This window comes from Egretta garzetta, unplaced genomic scaffold (genome assembly GCF_000687185.1).
Source record: "Egretta garzetta isolate BGI_Z169 unplaced genomic scaffold, ASM68718v1 scaffold152, whole genome shotgun sequence".
Taxonomy (NCBI): Eukaryota; Metazoa; Chordata; class Aves; order Pelecaniformes; family Ardeidae; genus Egretta; species Egretta garzetta.
Genome location: NW_009259037.1, coordinates 1,942,972 through 1,966,273, shown reverse-complemented (window position 1 = coordinate 1,966,273; position 23,302 = coordinate 1,942,972). Strand labels below are relative to the sequence as shown.

At 42.5% G+C, this 23,302-nt stretch overlaps 1 protein-coding gene across 1 annotated transcript in view; it reads right to left on the bottom strand.

The window, feature by feature from the left end:
* CUNH10orf90 (chromosome unknown C10orf90 homolog) overlaps window positions 1–23,302 on the bottom strand; it is a 74,557-nt gene that overhangs the window by 43,915 nt on the left and 7,340 nt on the right. The window contains exon 3 of the mRNA XM_035890419.1: window positions 2,179–2,323. Within this exon, the coding sequence (XP_035746312.1) occupies window positions 2,179–2,323 (145 nt within the window). The remainder of the gene's footprint in view (window positions 1–2,178; window positions 2,324–23,302) is intronic.

The window sequence follows — 23,302 nt, the reverse complement described above, 5'->3', positions numbered from 1 at the left end:
CCTGGATGTCTGCCTCGGGCCAACTGGCAGACAGCTCGGATAATGATTCAGAAAAGATGTACTTGTAAATCAGCTTGCTAAAGCAGAGATAGATTGCAAAGGTGAGGGTGCTGGTGAAAAATAGTGTACTGCGAATATTTGGCATGCACAGGACAGCCCAGTTTGTGGCCAGCTGAGGTTTTGTACAAAACTTGAGACACACATAAATATAGCCCATGGATAATGCTATTTTGCCAATGTTTCAGGTCTTTGCTGGACACATACACACTGCCATGCTGGGGGGTGTCATCTGATGACACCCAGAGTGACACTGGGCAGCACTGGAATGACTTTGGACCACTGGCTCTGACCTCACCTCCAGTTTTTGTCATGAAAGTTGCATATTTCATTCATTTACTATTCATACGCTGACAAATTTCAAATGTGTGTCAGCAATTCCAATCTCCTCCGCCCTGCTCCAAGCCCTGCTTGCTGGGCACTGACCGGGTCTGCCACCCCCTCTGAGCCACCAGCAGCACCTCAAACTCAACTCCTCTGGAGGCTCCCGGAACCTCTGGCATTTCCCTCCAAACACCATAGAACAGCATCAGAGAACAAATACACTGATGTGAAAAGGAGGAAACTTCTCCATTTTATCAAAAAATTAAATTTTTTGTTGATCCTTAGACCTGCGAGGGGAGTTAGGCTCCCTCCCAGGTCCTTGGCAGCCAGGGCCCCTACAGCCCTCAGGTCAGCAGTCTTGATTACCCAAAAATGCTCAAATTCCCCACTTAGGACCTGGGAGCTAAAGGACATCGATGGCTTGGCTGCAGGCTCAGGCACCAGAGCAATCCACTCAGCTAATACAATGTCTGGCATAATGTAAAACTTTTTTTAAGTCTAAAGCCATATCATTAAAATCAACTGGGAGGAATTAATTTATACTTTATTCTGTTTAAAACATTAGAATTTTTTAAAATTTGCTTGTGACTTATTTAACTCAAATACCTGAGGAAGCCTTGAGGAAAAGAGTGTCATCATTAAAGATTCACCACGCTCCCTCTCAGTGAGGGCTGGCAGAGATCATAATTCACTTTTTCAGATTTGAAGTGAGTCATCCAGAAAAACCATCCGGACATTACAGATACATCCGAGATGAAAGCCAAGTCAGAACGAACACCAGAACCAAATCCACGTCTTCTGGTCTTCTTCATGTGTCATAAAGAAAGAAAATCATAAAATTGCAGAGAGCATTGTCATCTAAAATAAAACCGAACAATGAAGCTCAAGTTCACACGCCTCGTACTAATAGCAGAGACAGACAAATGCTGAAAATCCCACCTTATACTGAAGAACCTGCTGATATTAAATTGATTTATAGGTAATATACTGGCAAACACTGTGTTTACTTGTTAGGGGAGACAGTGATGCATCTCCAGAAAGCCTTGGCACATCCTTCAAGGACGTTAACCTGAGCCTTCAGCAGCGATGGTAAATTCGGAGAAGAGGCGAGGTGTTGCACTGACGATGGTCTGAAGGGAGCATCCCAGGGAAGACGGCAGGGCAGGAAGGCAGCCCCATAGCCACGCGTGGGTTTTACTCTCGTACGATCTCATAAAAAGGCACCCGATTCTCATCTCTGCAGGATCTGACATTCAGCTACGTAAGAAGAGACAGGAGTTTTCACTGGGCTACTTAAGGAGCACTCAGTGTCATCCCGATGGTTCAAACACAGCTAGAAACCAGACTGACTGACCCATCAAGAGAGGATGACAGAGGGAGAGTACGTCAGTCCTGTTAAAGCATCTTTGCTGAACTTAACAGTAGCAGCATGCACCTACGTGCAATGGGGGTCAAACAGCACTACAGATTTAAAGGGGGAGAAAGCAGCTGCCAACTCTTTTCCTGAAATCTTTCTTGTTATGAAAAAAGCCAAGCCAATGCAAACAAGTACCTTGCCACAAAAGAAAGTACTTGAGCAGAGTTGCACAAAGATAACAGTATTTTAAGGCAGCTTTGTGGGGAAGATTTTCAAATCGGCGTAAGCAAAACAGCCTGAAATCATTTCAGTCCGAACAGGATTCATTATGTAAACAGAATAGAAAAATATTTTTTTTTAAGATGTCAGGATGGATTTTCTTCTATTACAAGTAGCATCATGAGATTTGTTAACTGAATTATCTTTCCCTGCTTGCACACCTTGAAGCTGTAGCTGGCTGCCTGCAGGGATGATTACAGGATCTGCCACGGAACGGACAAATGAGTTCTGGTCTGCTATCAAAAAGCCAGAAGTCGTAAATCTCTCATTATCCGTGCCATTAGAAGCAAGGTACTCATCAGGGGGCTAGAAAGAGCACAGGAATTATATCTTGAAACCCATGCATAAGAGAAAAAATATTATGTTTTCATTATGCATTGCTGTTATTCTTTATCTTCACTTAATAAAATAAAGTGGGGAATCACCCCCAGCATATCTATCACACATACAAAGGTAAAACTAAGTAGATTCTTCACTTTCTCCTTTTTCCCTTTCTCCTCCTCCAAGTTTTATGTCTTTTTTTTCTTTTCTTTTTTTTTTTTATTAATTTCAGTGGTGTGGAGAGGAACACATCCCTAAGTTTCTCTAAGCAGCATAAGCTTATGCTAACAGATCTCAGTCCCTAGAAGCAGGGACTAACTCCCCAAACCTGCCAAAGCCCAGCTGTGTGGACATAACTCAGGCCAAGGACTCAAATGGGAGTACACAGGAAGATTTAACTGACATAGGTTTGATTTCTTCAGTCTGAGCAACACAGCCTGTCACTAGGGCTCCCTGCTGGAGCTCTTCCGAGATATTTATTAAATGTAGTAGGAGGGGAATGGGGAGCTCAAACCCAGGGTATTAGAGGGAGGATATCTGTAAGGCATAAAGAATTGGGGTGATCGTGAGGGATAATAGTGTTTAAAATTATGAAAGAGAATGATTTGGGTATTTTTTTCAGTAGTTTCATCGTAGAAATGGAAGAGATGCCATAAAAGTCACAGCTTGCTATTCCTGTGGCAGTGAGAGGAAGAACTGGAGACAAGGCGCAAGCCATCAAGGTCCCCAACACTGATGAGCCAAGCAACGAAGGTCTTGAAGCTCCACAGTTCCTCCCACTTTGGTGGGACTGGCTTCCACCCTTCTCTTTGCACGGCTAAAAGTAATCCAATATTGTCCATATATTTTACCTTGATTCTGGGAGATAGATACTTTTGTATAATATGGACAGGTTTTCCTAAGAGGATTTTGCAAAGCAGTGAGAGATTGTGCATGAGCAGAAAAAAAACCCCATTCTCTCCTTGGAGAAGAGGACTCCCCTCTAGGTAATCCTAGAAATTCTGGTTCCTGTATGGGGTGGTCTATCCTCACACCAAGGTAAGGTGCTGCACAAGGGAGACGACACCTTTGGTTTCTCAAAGTTCCTGTCTGGTGGCCATCTTTTTTTTTTTTTGAAAGCTGCTGTCACTAAAATGTTTTTTGGGACTTCTGAAATAAGTCCTCCTGTGGGTCTCAGCAGGTCTGGAAGCAGCATCTGCAGAGGAATCACCCAGAGGGGTTTTGTCCCAGAGGTGACTTTTAGAATCATGAGGGAAAAGGAAGATCAATGGCAACCAAATGGAGATGAAGGGCTGACAGGCTCTGGAAGTCTGTGACCGGCATGGCACAGGAGCCAGGAGAGGAGAAAAACCAAGAACAAGGTGATCACTGGAGGCCTGCTGTTTCATGTAAGAAATGGGTAACAGTGACTTTTGGGTAAGACAAACTTGAATAAAACATTTAAATATGAACAGTAGATGTGCCAGAAGTTTGTACAGAAAAGAAGGTAGACAGGAGATAGAGACAAAGAAAGGAAGCGAGGCCAAGCAACATCAACATTTACGTTTTAAAAGTTCCACCTATCTCTAACTTCAGGGCATTCTGAATCCTATTCCTGGTTCAGATCCTTCCATGAAGACTCATTAGTACCCGTTGTAACATTATTTGGCTTATTGGCCTCTGAGCACCTAAGGTACTCTCAAAATAAAGATGCAACCAACAGAAACATTCCATACCAGAAGAGCTACTGGAAGGGATCCTCTACCACTGTCAGAGTCCCCTTCACAGCATGTGATTAAGACATCCACATCTTAGTGACCACATCCATTTCTAAAAGCACAAGAATGCTCGAGATGGCCAGAAAATTCTTAAGTGACTGTAAACATGACAAATGCTATGCATAAGCAAACAAAGGAAAAGCAATTCTGCAGCCAAAAAGTGTATTTATGAAGAGTTATTTTAGTGCTATTACGTGTATTCATGTAAAGGTCATAACATGCACAGAATTTGATGGCACAAATGGGGTTTGTAAATAAAAATTCCACCAGTTTTACTCAGAACTGGTAGCAATTACAAAACATTTGCCTAAAGCTGCTCATGCATAATAGGAGCAAAAGGTAATTGCTTGGCCTCAGCAGTTCAATATTTCTTACAATTATCTAGTTTTGTAAGAGCACAACTTTAAGACAAGAAACTGCAGAGAGGACAAGAGAAAACCTGTGCACTGTCTGTTATGCATGCGCTTCGTGACTCGATATAGAACCTGCTGCAGGGATTTTTCACCATGCTTTTGCTTAAAAATGGTATTTGCTTTATTGATTTTTTTTCCCCTTGTAATACTCTTAATACAGTGGTGGCTCCAGAAAATGATGTGTGCTGTGGGTGCAGATGCTTTTGTCAAGACATCAAAGCCACGTTTCCAACACACATCTATATCAGACCAATTTTGTTTCCAAAACAAAGAAACAGGATGTTCTGAGCCAAATTTGACACTGACGATTTGTACAACGGAACTGAACTCAGTGGAGCACCCATCATGCCAGATTTAATATAGACTTTTCACGTCACTTTTGTATTATAGAAACGTCCCCAAGTATTGTTTGGGATATTATTTCTCTCTGGAAAGTCTTTCACATTAACTGCTGTGATTACAGACATCAGAAACTGCTTGATAATAGGGGGTGCAGTGGGTTAGAACCAAGAGAAAAAAAAAGGGTATTCACAGGATAAAACCACAGTAGCCAAGATGAAATCAATATGAAGCCTAAAAAGTTAAGTTGCTAAGTCACTAGTTTGATCACAAAGTAAATAGTTTTATTTTGCACAATTTAAGAATACTACGCCGCTCCCACTCATTTCAGTTGCCGCTGACTTGCCTAGACTCTAAATCTAACTCTTCCTGCAGCTGAACTTAGTGATCATTCTTCCACAAAAAACTTTTCAGTTGGTGAAATACCACCTACATTCGCCTTCTGAAGGGAAAGTGAAAACCAAATCTCTATTCATAGCGTGCTTCTACCACACGGCGGCAATTTGTTTGATCTTGGAATTAGCCCCTTTCGAATTCCATTGCAACAGGTTTAGAAACACAGATCATGCTAGAGATTAAAACAAAAATGTAGTAGTATGAACATGAAACAGGGCATGGTGGTTTTTAATTTTTTATCACCAGGTTCAACGAAAGATAATTGGGAATTGCTTTTTGGTTTTTTAACCCCTCGGGCTTTTCAATTCAGAAATGAAGGGTGCAGGAAAAACTTGGAATTGATAATTAAATGTTAAAGCCTTCAGAACTTTAATTTTTGGCGTCTTTTAAACACTGGCTGGCAAGGAATGAAATTTAGAGTTCTCTTTTGGCTGTGGGTGTCACCTGAATGAGGAGAGGCAGGGCTGGGAGCTGTCAGCACCCCCCCGACCCCACTGGCCGAGCAGCCCGTCCGGACCAGGCAGCCGTGGCCGCTTTTCCAAGAAGCAATAACCAGCTGCCTAGCAACAACCCCAAACTCATGACTGTTTGTCTATTCCATTTCTTGTGCAAAACTAAGAGCTCAGATCCCAAATTATTGCATTCAGCAACATCAGAGCTGCAACAGATGGATAAGAAAACACATTTTCCTTTACGTGCTGCAAGACTTCCTTGCTCTATGGTGTTGCATTCATAAAATATACAAACACACATTTTGATGCAAGACCAATCTGGAAAATATTTCAATATGTGAATAGCTATTTTCACAATAGTTGTCCCCTAGGAGCGACTTCTATGAATAAAGTAATTCACATTCTATACATTTTAATGATGAGATCACCAAGACTGATTTAGGGCGAAACACCAAGGATCACATTGTCTTGTGCATAAGGATGCTGGATAGCGCGACATAACTATGCTTGCAGGAAAGTTGCCCATGTGTTACAGAAGTCCTGTTTTTTTCCTAATTATTATTTACTGCAAATGAACCAATTAAAGAAAAAAACACCACCACCCCCACCCCCAAACCTTTTGCACTGTGCTCTCTCCTTGGATCAAAATTTTAACCTGATTTCCAGAAGGAATTTGATTTATGCCCTATCCGTCTGCCTGTCCAACCCAGGGCTTTGGAGCTCATGGGCTGTTTCAGCCAATGTGACAGAAGGGTCGATAGCTGATCTCCAACAAGCTTACCGCAAAAATCAATGGCTTTGTAGAAATGAGAGGCTGTCACAGAGAGAAGTTCACTGGGTCCCCCCTGTTTGATCCGTGGGCCCGCTTATGAGCTGGGCAGGACATCCATAGTGCCGCATGGCGAGCGGTGGGCGCCGGTCCCCGGTGAGCGGTGGGGAGGCACGGGGGGCAGATGGAAGAGGGGATGGGTGGGGAGATGCAGGGAGGAGGGAGCAGCACCAGGGTGAGACTTGAGTCTCGGGGTACCAACTCATAGGCTTCCTCAGCACTGCCGCTCGTGAAATGAGTGCTTTCTTGTTAGCCTGTATTTTCCATTTCACTTTTTTGTTTTCGTTCTCTAAGAAAATATGGAAATCCCGTGCTAAGATTATGGAAATTGAGAGGCTTAAGAAGAGTTAAGTTCTGAAGGCCGATCTAACGGTGCCATAACTGCTCGACCTCAGTATCGCTGTACCTTAAACAAAATCATGTACAACACCTCTCCTGTTTAAAGTCACATAGCAAATCATTACCAGAGTAGTCACCCTCCTAAATTTTCCTCCTATGACAGACACAGCATTGGATACCCAAATTTTACTACAGAGAATACCTGGAATAATGCCATGTGAAGTACTAACCGAACAGCTTAGGTTGGTATAACAAAATGCTGAAGTAACTATCTATCGAAGGCAAAATTAAGTTGTTACGGATGATTACCACCACCACTTTGTTTGTCCTACAGTTGTTCTGTTCAGTGACGATCTCTGATCCAGAGCCAATGCGCAAGCTATTAAATAATTTAGCTGCACTCTTCATCCAGCACAGCTCCCCCAGCCAAATTCTGGCCCCTCTCAATTTTGATCTTTCCACTGCACGCTCTGGGACGGGAATTGATCCCAAAGGTCTCTTCAGGTCCACCAGTTACAGGAGACTGAATGTGCTTTCAAAAACCTTTTCAGTCATTATCGATATTCTCTCTAACATTAACCACCATTAAATCCTCCAGCTAGAAGCTGCAGAATGACCTGTAGGACATTACTGAGCTTTTTCAAGCTTAGCAAGGAGTATGCCAAGAGCTGGCAACCCCATACTAGCGACAGCGATGCTCAGGTGGGACGTGACCAGGTGATGATCTGTCTGAAGCCAAGAACAATGAACTTTGCATTGGGAGTGAGGGAGATTTGACCTTGTGCAGAGAGCCAGCGCAAGCCTGGATGCTTTGGCAAAGGAGGAGTTCAGTGGAATTTTCTTGTAGGAAAGTTTCAGCTGGAAGTTTAGTTTAGACATAAAATTCTACAGCCTATCTACATTGCTATGGTCCTCATGCAAACTGTTCCATTTTGGGCTAGCTGCCAGCTGAACTCTCTCATGATGCAACATGGCTCTTCCCCCCTCACCCTCTCTAGCCCGAGCAAAAGCACCAAAGAAAAATTCCTTGGAAACAGTCGGCGTTTGATGGAGTAAGTTGTAATTATTAACCCGACCTCCTCACGATGGACTTGCGCATACACCGTGCCCATGGATTACTCACTGCCAGACACATCAACTGGCGTAGTTAATGTGTGTACCCGCAAAACACAATAACTACTTCTGCCTGGCTTCTGAATCCTTGTGGAAATACAGCTCCCACCCTTCTTCACCATACACCAATACTCCTGGGGTAACCTCGGGTAAACTAAGGCACTACTGTGGGTACGCTCTTGTCTGTCAACTTGCTGCTGGGCCCGCACCTTCCCGTTTTAGGGTGGTGTCCTGGCTAAATTCCCAGCCACAAAACCACTGCAGGTAGCTGTGAGAGGCCAGTGAAGCACTTCATTTCCACCAACTATGCTGTCCCTCCTTCCAGAAACAACAATTTCACTCCTCTGAGTAGCTTGTACGCTCCCTCCTCCTTTCCCACAGCACAATCACATCTTCTTTTTGTCCTAATTTTCTTGGACCAATAGGCTCAGGTAAATGTCTTTACTGGATTACTTGGAGTTACTTTGGTTGACTCCCAATGTTTTTGGGGGATGGGATTTTAGCTGTTCTTCTGTTTGTTTTTTGGTTTGTAACAGACATTTTTTACATCCACTCAAAAAAGTTACCTTGGTGACTTTTATGTCCAAAGGTGAAATGTAGAAAAACTTGACCTTTTCTAAGGCACCTACAAACGCACGCCGAGAGCCCTCCAGCAGCTGCCCCACTACGAGGAGGCAAAGGGGGCACAAGCCAGTAATGTTTTATTTTAAACTGTGGATGTCTATTCTCCTGCTGGAGCTTAGAGACCCTGTATTTTGTTTCCCATGATACCTACATGCAATTTGCTTAGTAAGAATGATAAACAGATGTGTACGCACAGGTATAGATTCTATAGAGCAGTGCATTATTCGAGAGAGTTGAGACAAAAAGGCCAATTTTTACAACAGAAGTATTTACTGTAAATTAAAATCCTACCAACTGAAGCCAACTTTAGAGGATTAGCACAAGATTCATGTGCTGCTTTAATCACTCAAAAGACTCAGATCAAATAACGGTCAGAAAGAAAAAGCAAATTCAGGGCTACTCTTTTGTACATTGCTTAATGTATTCTGGTAACCACAATCCTATAGCATGTCCTGACATTGCACACGGACACACGCTGCAGGGATACCTGCAACAGCAGGCACAAGAGCATGATTAATCTCATGCTCTTTTGGGTTAAAGGTTTTGGCAACCTTAAACAGGTAAAAAGGTTTTCAGGACATTGCCCACCTAAAAAGAAAAAATACACTCCTAAGTCAGTCTACTATTTGAACGCTTAGGGGGATAGAAGTCATCCATGATGTAAAAAAAACCCACCACCTTTCAGCAAGTTGTTCTTGTTATTCTAAATAAAAGGGCAACAATGCTTCTCATACCCTGGATCGAAAGCATTATTTTGGAAGATCAGCCTAGTCTATGTCATATTGATTTAGGACCATCTTATTACTCTAACTGTATTACTGCATTAGAGTAATGGGATTAACACCTTGGCCAGAATGTTAATGCTGATAGGTGTATATAAATGCAGATTTATGTACTTCATTCAACATCTAAGGAAAGTTTATTAATCCACTATTAAGTGGTGGGCTGTTGCTTTTTTTTCAATTTAAATAAAGTACTGAAACTGAGCACAAAATGTTTCTGTACCTTGGGTATAATTTAGTGTTTCTGGCTGTGGTAGCCACAGTGACACCACCAGGATTTTCCAGGTTGGGGGTTCATGGATTTTTTTTGTTTTGGTTTTTGGTGTCTTTTTCTTCCTCCAGACAGCACTGCCAACTTAGTTCCCTGTGGTTTTTAAAAAGTAATAGCTAAATCAATAAAGTGTTGTTGACTTCCCTGAAACTGGCCAAGGGAAAGTTCCACCATCTCTAAAATTTATTTTTCCCAAACTCCTGCTTTTCTACCAAAACTTCCAGTTAGCAGTTATTTATTGGCAGAGCTGGATTAAGATCTGGAATATACTAAACCCAAACTATTATAACTTCACGCTCAGATTCCTGGAATAAGCTCCTCCTTTGGGGAGCCAAGCCCAAGGTTAGCTCCATCACCTGGGTCAAAACTAATAGCGAAAGAATCAGGGAAGCAAGCCTATACAGTATGAAGTAATGCTGTAATAAAATACAATATTTCCTTGAATGAGGAGATTCCAATACCTTTGCCTACAGCAAGTTACGATAACAGACGCCGCTTTGTATGAAGAAATGAACAGCTTTATGTTACTGACCTCTATCACATATAGCCATGAAATCAGAGTGCAATTGTAGTTATTTGCTGCTTTTTAGATATTCATTTCTCTTCCCCAGTGCTTAAGAGGGCCGACTGAAGGCGGCTTATACTAGATTAGGCTTCCAACACCTTCATGCATCATAGACTTCCAAATACAATTTTTCCCGCTCAGAAGGTGAAAGTGTTGAGTCATTTCTTTTAAAGATCTGATGGAGGTTATTGCTCATAAAAAGAAAAAAGCCGGCGGTTCAAGGCAGGGCTAAGTGAAACACAACCAGCAAGCTGCAGCCCCTGAATCTCCCCGGGATTCGGGCTCCCGGTTTCCTTGCTTTGCTCTGCTTGCCCTTTCCTGGCTTAAATCAGCCAGGCACTAGCAGCTTATCTGAGATCATAACATGGATTAACGAGGGCTCATCGGATGGAACCACGTGCCAGAAATAATTATGGCTTAAAATGCAAGAGCCTGGCAGAAAGGGATTGTCATTTGTGAAGCCAGTCCATTTAATGGAGAAATAACCCACATATTACAGTAGAGGATAATTTGGCAGTTAGAGTTTCAGTGGCTCGGAGACATAAAATACAGTCTCATCAATGTGTAAGATTAGAAGTAATTAGCCCCTATATGGTAAAGTCATCAGTTAGAAACTAGACTCCATCTGGGGACTTTTTGTAATGATGCCTCAGGGACAAGTAAGATGGGACCTTTGACTTCCATGATCTGGAAGGGACTGAGACCTAATTATATCTGCAAAGATGCAGTAACTGCAGTAAAAGGGATTTTAAAATATGAAGCATATTCTCTTTCTCTAAACAAACTAGGTATATTACACTCTGGAACAGTAAGAGAATTAATCAAAAGGCAGTGAGCAAACCGCTGCTGTCTGGCTGCCAAACAGAAGATGATACAGGATTATACAGAACTGAAGAACATTTAATAAAAATTGAAGAATATTTAGTAGTTCTTTTTTTAAGGATAAGGTTTTATTGAATTGTAGTGAAAGCCAAATACACAACCCCCACTGTAAATGCAAGAGAGTATGGAGTTTTTTAAATCTGTTTCTCCAAATGCATAAGTTATAATAAACACTGATTGCCTTAAATAAAAGCTAATTTTCTTGCAGAAATAATATACAATTTACTTTTTCACTCATTACAAAAACCAGACTTGCAGCTTTTCAAAGATGGATACACAGAGCTATTCTATTTTTGCTACTGAGTTCCATAAAGCACTTACGATCTTCCATTTTCTTAAAAAGGGTTAGCACTTTGCACTGGAGAAATGAAAAATTTTAAGTTAGCTTCTCAGCAATGATTGCCTCATTTACATGATCTATATTCTCCCAAAGAAAAAAAAAGAAAAAAAATCACTGTATGACATTAACATTTTTCTACCATAACTCAATACTCTGTATTTTGCCAGACCTGGAGCATTAAAGCCTGGAAGCTAAATGGAAAAGTACTTTAAGGCCATGAACTAAGAGTGAAGCAGTGGAGATAAACTGATCTCAAAGAGAAAACAGTACCAAGATGACACATGTAAGTTTACACGCTTTGTCATGTTGCTTAAAAAAAATGACATCAGACTCGTATGTAGGCTGATGAAAGAAGTTACCATCTAGTCAAAAATTTCACTGTTTTTTTTTGTACATTTGTAAAATATCTTAGAAGCAATTTGATCCTTGCACATGTGATGGTGGTGGGCCTATATTTTTAATTTATTTATTTTATGAAAGAAGTATCTTCAGCCATTCTTGAGTCACAGACTCATAGAATCATTTAGGTTGGAAAATACCTTTCATTTAGGTTGGGAAAGCCCTTTAAGGTCATCAAGTCCAATCATTCCCCTAAGCCTGCCATCCCACCCCCAAACCCTGGCCCTCAGCACCGCCTCTGCCCGGCTGTTAAATCCCCCCAGGGCTGGGGACTCGACCCCTTCCAGTGCCTGACAGCCCCAAGGGGAAGGAATTGTTCCCCATGCCCAACCTCACCCTGCCCTAGCACAGCTTGAGGCTGGTGCCCCTCGTCCCATCGCCCCTTCCCTGGGAGCAGAGCCCGACCCCCCCCGGCTCCCCCCTCCTCTCAGGCAGTTGTAGGGAGCCATGAGGGCTCCCCTCAGCCTCCTCTGCTCCAGGCTGAACACCCCCAGCCACTTCTTATAAGACTTGTCAATTCAATGTTTTAATCTACCATAAAACATCTGTCAAATTATACACTATTTGGGATTGCCTGTAGAACCGTGAACCCAATAATCCTTATTTCAGCCAGACTTGGTGAAAGGATATCAAACCAAGCCTCCAGCTATAAATACATTATCCCATACAACACATCCACAGTCAACTGTACAAGTAAAACCACGTTATTAGCACGATGACCAAGACCATTCACTTAAGAGCCCCATACTAACCAGCTACCAACAATAAAGAAGTCACGATGACATCTCACTGGGGATGTATGGAACTATTGTAACTCAAACACTGCCATGCTGATCTATGGACAGAAACCATCCATCATAAACATTTTGAAATAGATTAGTGTTTTCCTTTAACTACAGCACACATAGATGAAAGGGTCTCTCCTCTGCGCAGTAGGGTCTACACTATTTGACCTGATCCACGTGCCACTTCTGTGGATCTGTGCACAATGCAGTTCCACCAGCAGCTATTTCAGAGAAGTTCAGTGGGCTCTTTCTTTACAAGAAAAGAAAATGTAACCGTTTATTCTGTTTGTAGTAGAAGAGCTTGATGGCTAGTCAATCACCATGAGAAAAATCAACAACAGTCTAAATGCTCAAGTATTTCAAGACTCCAAGTGACCTTTCAAGAGGATTTCACTTCAAAAACACAATATGAGGAAAAGCTATGGATTTTGGAATTCATCTTATATCCAAAGCCTTTGCTAAATGTCTCTTCAAAATTGCTAGAAATGTAAAATAAACAGCAGTGGGGATCAAAGCTAGGAAAAAATGGATTAAGGAAAAGGTGGGATGGTGTCCAGCTGGTGATCTGGGTCTAGCAACATATATAACTATTTGTCTTTGATTACGTGTGTTGGAAATAGCACTCAGCCTTCAGAAGGAGAGCGATCTCTCCTCAGATAGTTAGACAAACTGGGAAAGATGGAGGTAGACATAGGAAAAAAAAGTAAAACACTCACAGAAAAAAAAAAATAGTCCCATCCCAATAGAGAAGTCCCTGTGCAGGAAAATGCAACAAAGAGAAAGAAAGAGAATTTTAGTGGGAAAACCCTGGGGACTGAGGAGGAGGCCTGAAAAGAAAGCCTGGCTCCATCTACACCTGAAAAGAACAGCACAGTTAATGCTTTTAAAGCTGAGAGAGTTTTCTTGGTTGTTTCTTTTTCTTCTTTTTTTTTTTTTTTGTTCTTCCCCCAACTAAAAGCTGAAGAAAAGTTGGTTATAAAAGCCTCTGTATCTTTGGACAGAGCCGAGGGAGAGCATCACGTTAAAAAAAAAAAAAAAAATTGCAAAGAGCAGTCAAGACAAGGAAGACTGCATTTATACATAGAGCATAAAAACAGCAATCGAAGCAATACTAACTGTGTGAGCTTGGATAAGGATACATAGCACAGAAGCACTGAGTAATCCAGAACGCCTGCTTATATTTAAAAAGGGGATATTGATACCACAGGCATCTCAGAAATACGATGGGATTAAGATTAATCAGTGGACACTATGAAAAAAATCCCAGTATAAGTTATATAGAAATGACAGAAGACCAGGCTGACAAAGGAGCAGAGCTGAGAACCAAGGAAAATATACACTCAACTAGGTAAATAAGCAAAATTCACACTGCAGTAATCTCAACATCTCCTTAAACACAATTTCCATCCTAAAAGGGCAGTAGTATACTAAGGACTGTTATTTTCCCAGAATGGCCCAGAAAGGGGACCATTACTGCAAAATACTGACATGAAACAAGTTGGGACTTGTAGCCAAAGTCAAAAAAAGCAGCAACATGGTAGAAATCTACAAAAAAAATTACAGTTTTCAAAAAGTGCATGCAAAGAGGTACGGGGAGACGTGAAACTACTGGGTAGATACACGCACATGAGAAGATATTTTTTCTGCACAACACGTAATTAAATTGTGAACCTAAATGACCAGAATTGGGATAATGATGTAACTGGATCCTTGCTCTGACCCAGTGTTGCTGTCATGTTCCCATCACAGGGACTTTGTATAAAAGACACTGTGGTCATCCTTTAAAAATATTTAGGAAACCAAGACCTTAAGAAATTACCCAAAGGTGGTTTTGGGGTGGGGGTTGGTTTGTTAGGTTTGGGGGGATGGGGTAGGATTTTGCCTGGGGTTTTTGTTTGCTTTTTTTTTTTTAAAGACCAGATTTCTGTGCTGATATTCAAAGCCATGGTGATGGTAAACTCCTATACACAGCTACATGGTGTACTGCAAGTATTCATGAATATAAGCAACCGCAGTGTTTTAGTCTGAGATGATACATCTAGGAGATTAACTCACCTTTCACGTAAAGCCAATCTGCAAGAGAATTCAACCCTTTCCAAGGAATAAATTGTCCAAATAACTCTGCTATTCAATTATTTTAGTATATATAAATTGCAAAAACCACAGCAAAACCAGTTCACACCTGCTCTTCTTGGATGTATATTTACAGAGGAATTCAATAAATTAACAAAACAGAAACAAGTTTAGAGGTTCCACTTCATACTTATTTGTGCCAAAGCAATGTGCACTGGGCTGAAGAAGAAACCTCTGTTCTAAAGTAAAAGCAAAACTGCCTATTGAAAAGCAAAGCAGCACATTCAGGGCTTTTGCCCATCCCATCTTATGGGAGGATACTCTAGAGAACAAGGTCATAAGATTCATCGCCTGCATTACTGTTAGGAAGCAACGACAGATGTAGTGTAAAGATTTGTCAGCAACACCATGGTCAGCAACGAGGTCACCATGCCCCAACACACAGAAAACGTCTATCTACCTGTAACCCTATTACAGCTGCAGGCTAAATATTTCCTTACCCAACCCTTTGGCTTGGGAAAACATGTATTTACCTTATAAAGCTGTAATTCTGCATGAACATCCAGCTAATTGGCGGGTTACTGTCATTAATTTAGATAATATACATTCAACTTACAAAAATAGCTTCTAGCAGCTTCTTTAATTTAACCTTTTAGCCTTCCTCTTTTACTGTCACACAAGTGGCAATTCAGTGCTCACAAATAACCTCCCGTGCCCCGCTCATGCCATAACAATCAATGGTAGAAAATTCATAAACCAGATTAAATTCTACAGCGTTCACTTTGATGAATTAGTAGAATTTGTTCCCTTTAGCTGCTCAGAGTTTATCTCTGATTTTTAGCTGAGTGCACTGCATTGGAAAGAGTAAACTAGGGACACATCGGATTTTTGTTACTCACAGGGCTGTAATGGAAACAGAGCCACGGCATCCACTGCAGTAAAGCTGACTTTAAAAGACTTTTGCTGTTTATCTCTGTTATCTTACTACTTAAAGCTATGAGGATGAACTGCCCATGACAAAGTGTTTCTGTATAAAATTTGAGATTATTACATTATACCGTAATGATTATACGTTCCTACCTGGTGTTACACTGTGCCAGAATGAAGCACAACTGAGGATCATTTTCCCCACAAAGCTTTAAGGGTGGCAAATGATCCCAAAGTAAAAAATTAACTCCATCACTGCAAATTGCATAACATGTTTTGTTCAACGTAAAATTATTTTTCACCATTTAAATTAAGGATTGCAAGGGAAATTCATCCTGAGCTTTTTCCATTTCCCTCATACACACAATTTGGCTAATGAACCAAGAAACCAATTAGTGAAACATCTCAATTTATAGCAGGTTGAGGTAATCTTTAGCCAGGGCACAGTTAAAAATCTTGCACTGTGAAAAGAAGACTTTTAATCTTCAGAAACAGCACTGTGGAGTTAATGAGCCCTCTTAATACAAAGCATCAGTGATGGCACTACTTGCCCAAAGACAGAGACATCACCTCGCCCCAGCACCTACCAGGAATCGGCAGAATCTGGGTGAAATCTCTACGCAAATACAGCATTTTCTTTCTGTTGACATTTTGTGGATCTTGGTATGTTTTGGCACATGGATGTGCAGTCTGTAGCAGTACATGGCAGAGGTTGGATGCCTATGCAGAGATACGGGTTTTGGAGGAGCTTTGTTTTCACGTAGCAGTTGTCCTCTTGCACGTGCAGTCCCCTCTTACCACCATGGCTCAGTTTTGCATCCAAGGTGTTGTGCTGAAGATTTTCTCCCAGTTTGCAGCCCTATTCACCAGGTAGGGCTGCTCAGGCTGATCCGAGCCTGAGGAGAGAGACTACAATAGAGGCCACTTTCCAGCTTCAGCACTGAGCCGGGGTGTCCTCTGAGGTGCCCTGGTACTATGAACCAATGGAAAAAACCTCACGCTTTATAGACAAGAAAATCAAGAGGTTTGAGGATTCAAAGAGAGGAGGCGGAGGGGACAGTGCTCAAACCGGCTGATGGACTAACAGGGAAGGCATATCCAGGTGAGCCCTCACCTGGAACCCTGCATCCAGCTCTGGAGCCCTCAGCACAAGGAGGACATGGACCTGTTGGAGCGGGGCCAGAGGAGGGCTACTAAAATGCTCCGAGGGCTGGAGCCCCTCTGCTCTGAGGCCAGGCTGGGAGAGTTGGGGGTGTTCAGCCTGGAGAAGAGAAGGCTGCGGGCAGAGCTGAGTGCGGCCGGTCAGGGCTTAAAGGGGGCCCAGAGGAAAGGGGGGGACAAGCTTTTTAGCAGGGAGGCCCCATCCCTGGGAACATTCCAGGCCAGGTTGGCCGGGGCTGTGAGCAACCTGATGTGGTTCAAGGTGTCCCTGCTCCCTGCAGGGGGGGTTGGGCTGGGTGACCTCTGGGGGTCCTTTCCAACCCAAAGCATTCTATGATCTCAGCTCCCACCTCCTTCCCAGATGCTGGGATCCACAGCCCAAACCCTCTCCTTGACATCAGGTGTCTCAGCTAGTTTCTCTAGTTATAAGGAAATGGATCATTAAAAGGCCTAAAAAAACCCAGGAGATGGATGCTAGACCCAAGATTCAGAAGTGTATTTTCCCAGTGCCCAGAACAAACCCATAGCCAGGCTGGAGGGTGGGCCAGGTAAAAGAATAGAGGGTTCGCAGGAGAAAAAACACATAATGGAATAGGGGAGGCAATCGGCTGCTAATAGGAAATCTTTGCTCTGGGGACTACTCATGCATTTTCACCTCAAAAAGTACTTGATTCTTGTTTTTAAATGTACTTTATTAAAGAACTGCAGCCTGGACATTCCCTTCTGCTGCTGCAAAACCAACATAGGTGGCACTAAGTTCTGTAACATAGAAGATACCCTTGTTTGCTAAACCACATTTCTTCCATGGGGTTTCCATCCTATTACCACCTGTTTCTTAACATTATGTTAGCACCCTTGGTCAAACTCATTAAAGATGTCTGTTCTGTACCAGAGAGGCAACGTGTGCACAAGTGCAAGAGATGCATCAATTGCTTCTTCCTCTGTTAAACTGTATCAAATCCTTACACACCTACCTAGGACCCCAAAATATTTCCCATCTCCCAAGCGTCTCACGTACCTCAATCCTTGACACCACCCTTGACATCCAGAAGTCAAACCTGATCGCACCTCTTCACGCATCAGCCCGACTGCCTTGCAGCTGATTGGGGCAAGTGTCTCCGAGGGGGAGCTCCCCTGAGCTGGAAGAGTAGCAGAGTCGTAGGGGTATCGCAAGGACCTCTATAAGATATGCATATTTTTTGGAGGCACTGCCTGTATGGAGACATTTATCTCATGCAGCTTGGTTAAGTTCTTCTATGGAGGCATTTCAGAGCAACTGGCCCAATATTCTAGTAGCACTATGGCATGCACCTCACAGTTTGCGAATCCCAGGTTTAGAGGAATTCCATTTCAACAGGAGGGCACTTCTAGGGGTGATCCTCTGCTGATGTCCATTCTTTCAATCAGCCTCTGCAACTCCAGTTGGAAAAGGAGAGAAGCAAGGACAGCACTTATACTGGAAGTGGAGCTGCCTGACACATGCACATTTAATGGGTCCCAGAATTGGACACAATTCAGAAGTTGTATAAAGACAGATTCATATTGCTACAAACATAAAGTGCAAGAAGTAATTTGAACTACTCAAACATTATTGAGCTGCAATCAACTAATCACTTCGGAAAAAGACCAACAGTCACGAACAGCTCAATGTAAACATTTTTTCAGCACGCAAGAATAGGCAAAAAGGAAAACAAGTATTAGCCTGCATATGCAACAGAATGTATTATGTAAAATACAGTAGCACTAAACATAAGCTAGTGGCGTGCTAAAGTGCTTGTCCACTACTGATTGTCATCTGTAAAATTTTAAGGGGTTTAGGTATATCTATTATCTATTATTTTTAGCCTTTATGTATTAGGTGTTCTTATAGTGGGAATTTGAGAATGGGCAATGAATATGGGAGGCTTTGTTTTTTAAATTCAGTGCATCAGTAACCACAACTTTGTTGAAAAAATATTTAATTAAATTTCAACCAAGAGTTCCTCTGAGGCTTGGGCTCAATTTGATGCTAGGTGGTAGAAGTCCGCCACTTCCTTTTTCTTTAAAATAGCAAAGAAAAAGGAGAATGAACTTGACTTTATTTACAGCAATGGTAATATTGTGAGAAGCACGAGGCTTGGTAATTGAGTCAGGAGTAGAAGTGGAAGTCTCCTGTGACAGCCCGTAATTGTCAGAGCTCAAGTTAAATTCAGAAGACACGGATTCGAGTAGTATTTTGAACACCTGGATAGTACCTGTATCAAACCTGGCCTCTGGACCCCTGGAGATTTGCTTGTCACTGCATTTTGGTCCTTCCATTTTAATACAGCAAATATTAACTGGAAAACTGTACAGGTAATTCACCACTTCATGCTAAATATATTTCATATAGAAGTGCATAGAAAATTCCATCCCCTAGCAACTACGAGATTCCTGCTTGAAACGGTGATGGGAAAGATGGGGCTCCTGGAATGTTAGAGTCAAGCAAGGATTCTGTGGGTGTGAAATTGTTGGCAATTATGTCTGATGACTGGCTGCACATGTTTCTGCTGAACGCGTTCAGCGTTACTGTAGAAATTGGCCTGAAGTATTACCGAATTCTGGGAGCCCTGATTAAAATAAACTGCGTTCAAGATACATGTACTGCAGAGAGACTCTCGAGTCCAGGGAGAGCGCTGCACGAGCGGGAAGTGTCAGACACCAGGACAACAACAAATTAAAGAAATGAATCATCTCAGGAAATATTATTGCTGGTTTCTGAAAACAAGCTCAAACACAGTTGCTACCTGAGGAGCACAAAGGGGAAGAGAAACAACATTAAAAGTAATAAAGCGGAATTTGGATGCGAGTAAGAAGCAGAGCGGCTCACTGAAGATCCAGACAGTAAAGAGCGCAGATAGGCTAAGACTAAGTAATGGCTTTAAACTAAAACAGGGTAAGTTTAGACTGGATATAAGGAAGATATAATTCTTTACAATGACGGTGGTAAAACACTGGAACAGGTTGCCCAAAGAGGTAGTGGAGACTGCATCTCTGGAAACATTCAAGACCAGGTTGGATGGGGCTCTGAGCAACCTGATCTGGTTAGCAGTGTCCCTGCTCACTGTGGGGGGGTTGGACTAGATGACCTCCAGGGGTCCCTTCCAACCCAAAACATTCTATGATTCTAAGTCATTAGACAGGAACCTGCCATGATCATCGGCTGGGCGGGGTGGGGAGGGAGGCGCCGGAGATACGAACATTTTTTTTTCTCTTTCCTTAGCTGCTTCACACAGACCCGGGACAGGGCTTCATTTCTCAGCCTGTAAAATGCAGGCAGTAGCACAAGTTCCCTTGCAGCTCGCTGAGCTATTCCTCAGGCTTCTCCCCTCTGGCTCCTTCTGACCTTTTTGCTCCCTGAGCTAGACGAGCTCCTGGAAGGAGCCACCGAGACAGGTCTGTAACTCTGCTCAAGCCCATCATCCTCACGCTCAGCTTTCTTGGGATGCTTCCCACAAGAATTCCCTGTGCAGCCCCATTTGTTCAGGCAGAGGTTTGCTGGTAATGACACCATTTCAGACTCACAGAGCTGCCCCAAGCAGGCGCTGCTGGAGCTGTGGTCCTGCCCCATTGCAGCCCTTGCACCCTGCGCCAGCTTCATGGGCGAAACCAGCAGAGGCTATGCAAGAGGGGGCCCTTCTCACAGCCCCCTGGTGAGCCCTGAGCAAGAAAGGACCCCCTAATTTTAGGGAAGAGGGCTCAGAGACCCATTTACAAACCCTTTTATCTTTCCATCTGCAAGAGAAAAGGGACCTGCAGTGGTGTTTGGCTCGCACTCTCACATCCTCCTCCCACGTACAATAACCAAGCCAGCCCACGTTTCCCACAGGAGAGAAGTACAGGAAAGGAATTGCTAATAGCTCAGCTGCTGATGGAAGGCTCGGTGCTCTGCTGAGGGAGGTTTTGGCTTTGGGCAACATGGCAGCGTAGAAAAATGTTCCCCGATCCCATCATCCACACAAAGATGAGTCAAGAGACCAATGCAGATTGCTGGCCAACAAACTTGGTCTCCAGCCTCCATGGAGGATGAAGAAGATGACCAAACCGTATTTAATGATCTCATGTTGCCACTGTGAATGTAGGTATGAAGGAGATGACAGAAGCGTGGTTTATATTAGAGATGACTCCCTGGGCCATGGCTGAATTTTGCACTTAAGGGAAGGCTTCAGCCTTTTGGGTGGGGAACAGAAGGGCTTTTCCCCAAACATAAAAGTACTTATCCTTTCAGTACAGAAGCATCTTTCTGCTATCTTACTTGTAACATTTAGATTAATTTGCTATTCAAAAATGTTTGTAGGTGATATCACAGTAGTTTCCTTTTCAAGAGATTTATTTTACAGCTAAATTGCTGGTTTGTATTCCAAGATCGCAGCTACAAAACTCCACAGCTTTTGGGGGGTCTTGGGGATTAATGTCCTAAATTTCTATTTCTCAGACTGGATGATCTGTCTTTTTTTTAAGTCATCCTGCTATGAGGCATTTCTCCAAGAAGGCGATGCTCACCATATCCTTGGCAAGGAACGCATTTTAGTTAGCTAATTAAGTATAGTTGTATTGTACATCAAATATCAGTAATAAGGCAGCAATGTTGTATCTACTGTGAGAATAAGTTGCAATATGCATCGTATCTGTAATACACCATGATTCAAAGCAGCTGTGCTTTTAAGTCTTTGCTTGACAGAGTAACAAGCAACCATCAGGTTATGGCAAGTATTTTGGGGGAAAGAGGGTACTGTAATGATGAAGACAAGGATCCTCCTCCACGCACCTTCCCAAGGATGATGCAAATCTTTTACTGCCTATGGAGACATCCATGGAGCCACAGCCTAGGCAGCTGCTCTGCTCCCAGGTCCCACATTTACCAGCTTTTTTACCAGCACTCAACCCAAAGACACCCATGTGCTGGCCCTTCCCTGGGTTTCTCCTCCCAGCCACATTTCCAGTGCTCGTGCAAGGCTGCATCCTCAGCTTTCTGCTCCTCCTCTGGCTCTCCAGACTAATATTGACTCTCCTTTTCTGCATCCTACATCAACTGGTATAATATAAGGAACTTCTCTGCTCACACATGCCTTGTACGTGTATGCTTTGGGTAGGGCGCTCTCACATGTACATCAGAAACTGCTATTTTTTCCCCCATTTTGCAGTTTCCTTAATATGAACAATTAAACTTCCATGCTGATCGAATAGTAGTGTATCCCAGCATTTCAGGATCTAATCTAACCTAAAGCAGCTTATGTTTTTATATATGTTTTTTCCCCCCTCCCAAAGGATTCCAGTGTCTTTCACAAGCTGCAATCCTAGCATGATTAAAATTAAGCCCTTTCTGGAGCAGTCAGTAGAAGAAGTATTGATAACTTGCCTTCATGGCCCATTTCAGTGGAGCAAAAGAGGGAAATCTTAGCTAAGCAAAACAGCTAAATGTCATCAAATAGAAGAAATCTGTGCAATGCTCAAAATGCAGTAAGTGTAGCCAGTGTTTCTTCTAAAGAAGAGAGAAGTAAAGAAAAGATATTTTTTGTCAACAAAGTTTACGTTGTTCCAAAAAGCGTACTCTTTTTGAGCATGCTAAATCTAATACCTCGTTCATCAGGTTGTGATCACCTACAGTTCTTGATCACCCACTCATCTCCCACCACCTATGTCCATAAGTCACCAGAAATGGTTGTGAAAAGTGGCAAAAAAATATTAAGTATCTATAAGCAGAAATGGGCTCCTAGAAATTGTTAGCACTCACGGCCAGGTTCACTTGGGCACTAGAGGACGCAAGCACAAGGTTTCCCCTAAATCTCCATTAATATTTTTACTTGAAGCTTAAAGAACAGTAACACAAACTAAGCTGTAAGATAAAATACATATTAGCATTTAGATTAACAGTTATTATCTCCATTTTCCATCACCAGACAACAGTGAAATACATGGTGATGGTTTAAGATTTTTTTTTTTTTTTCCAAAAAGGTTAAGGGCTCCCTGCATTCAAAGGGCTGGGAAACACTGGCCTGTAAGATAAATGGCACTGGCCCTGACATGTGCTGCATATCCTCAATACATCTGAACTCTAGTTGGAATTAAAATTCATATTGCAGTAGCAATTAAAAGACAGAACTAGGTCATGAGCTGTTGTTCAAGGCACTATGCAAGCAAAGAAAGAACAAAAAAAAAACCCGAAGCAAGCAGCATTTGCCCTAAAAATTTCAGCAATGAGAAATTCTGAAATACGAGATAACAAAAAGAGGAGGATGCAACAGGAAAATAGGAGTTGGGGTGCTTTAGCAACGCCATGCTATGTGCTCACCTTTTCACCAAGCTGCGGCTGTTATCACTAGGCAGTTCTCGGTTTGCTTTATGGCAATTTAATTTCCAGGGGAGGACAGGGAATGACTGAACTGGTGATGCTCAGCACCCACCAAGCACTGAACGCTCGCTGGCGTGCTTGGCCCCATACTCATGGGCTGGTGCTGCATGTGTGATACATTTCTTTGTATCTGCATACAGCATTGTT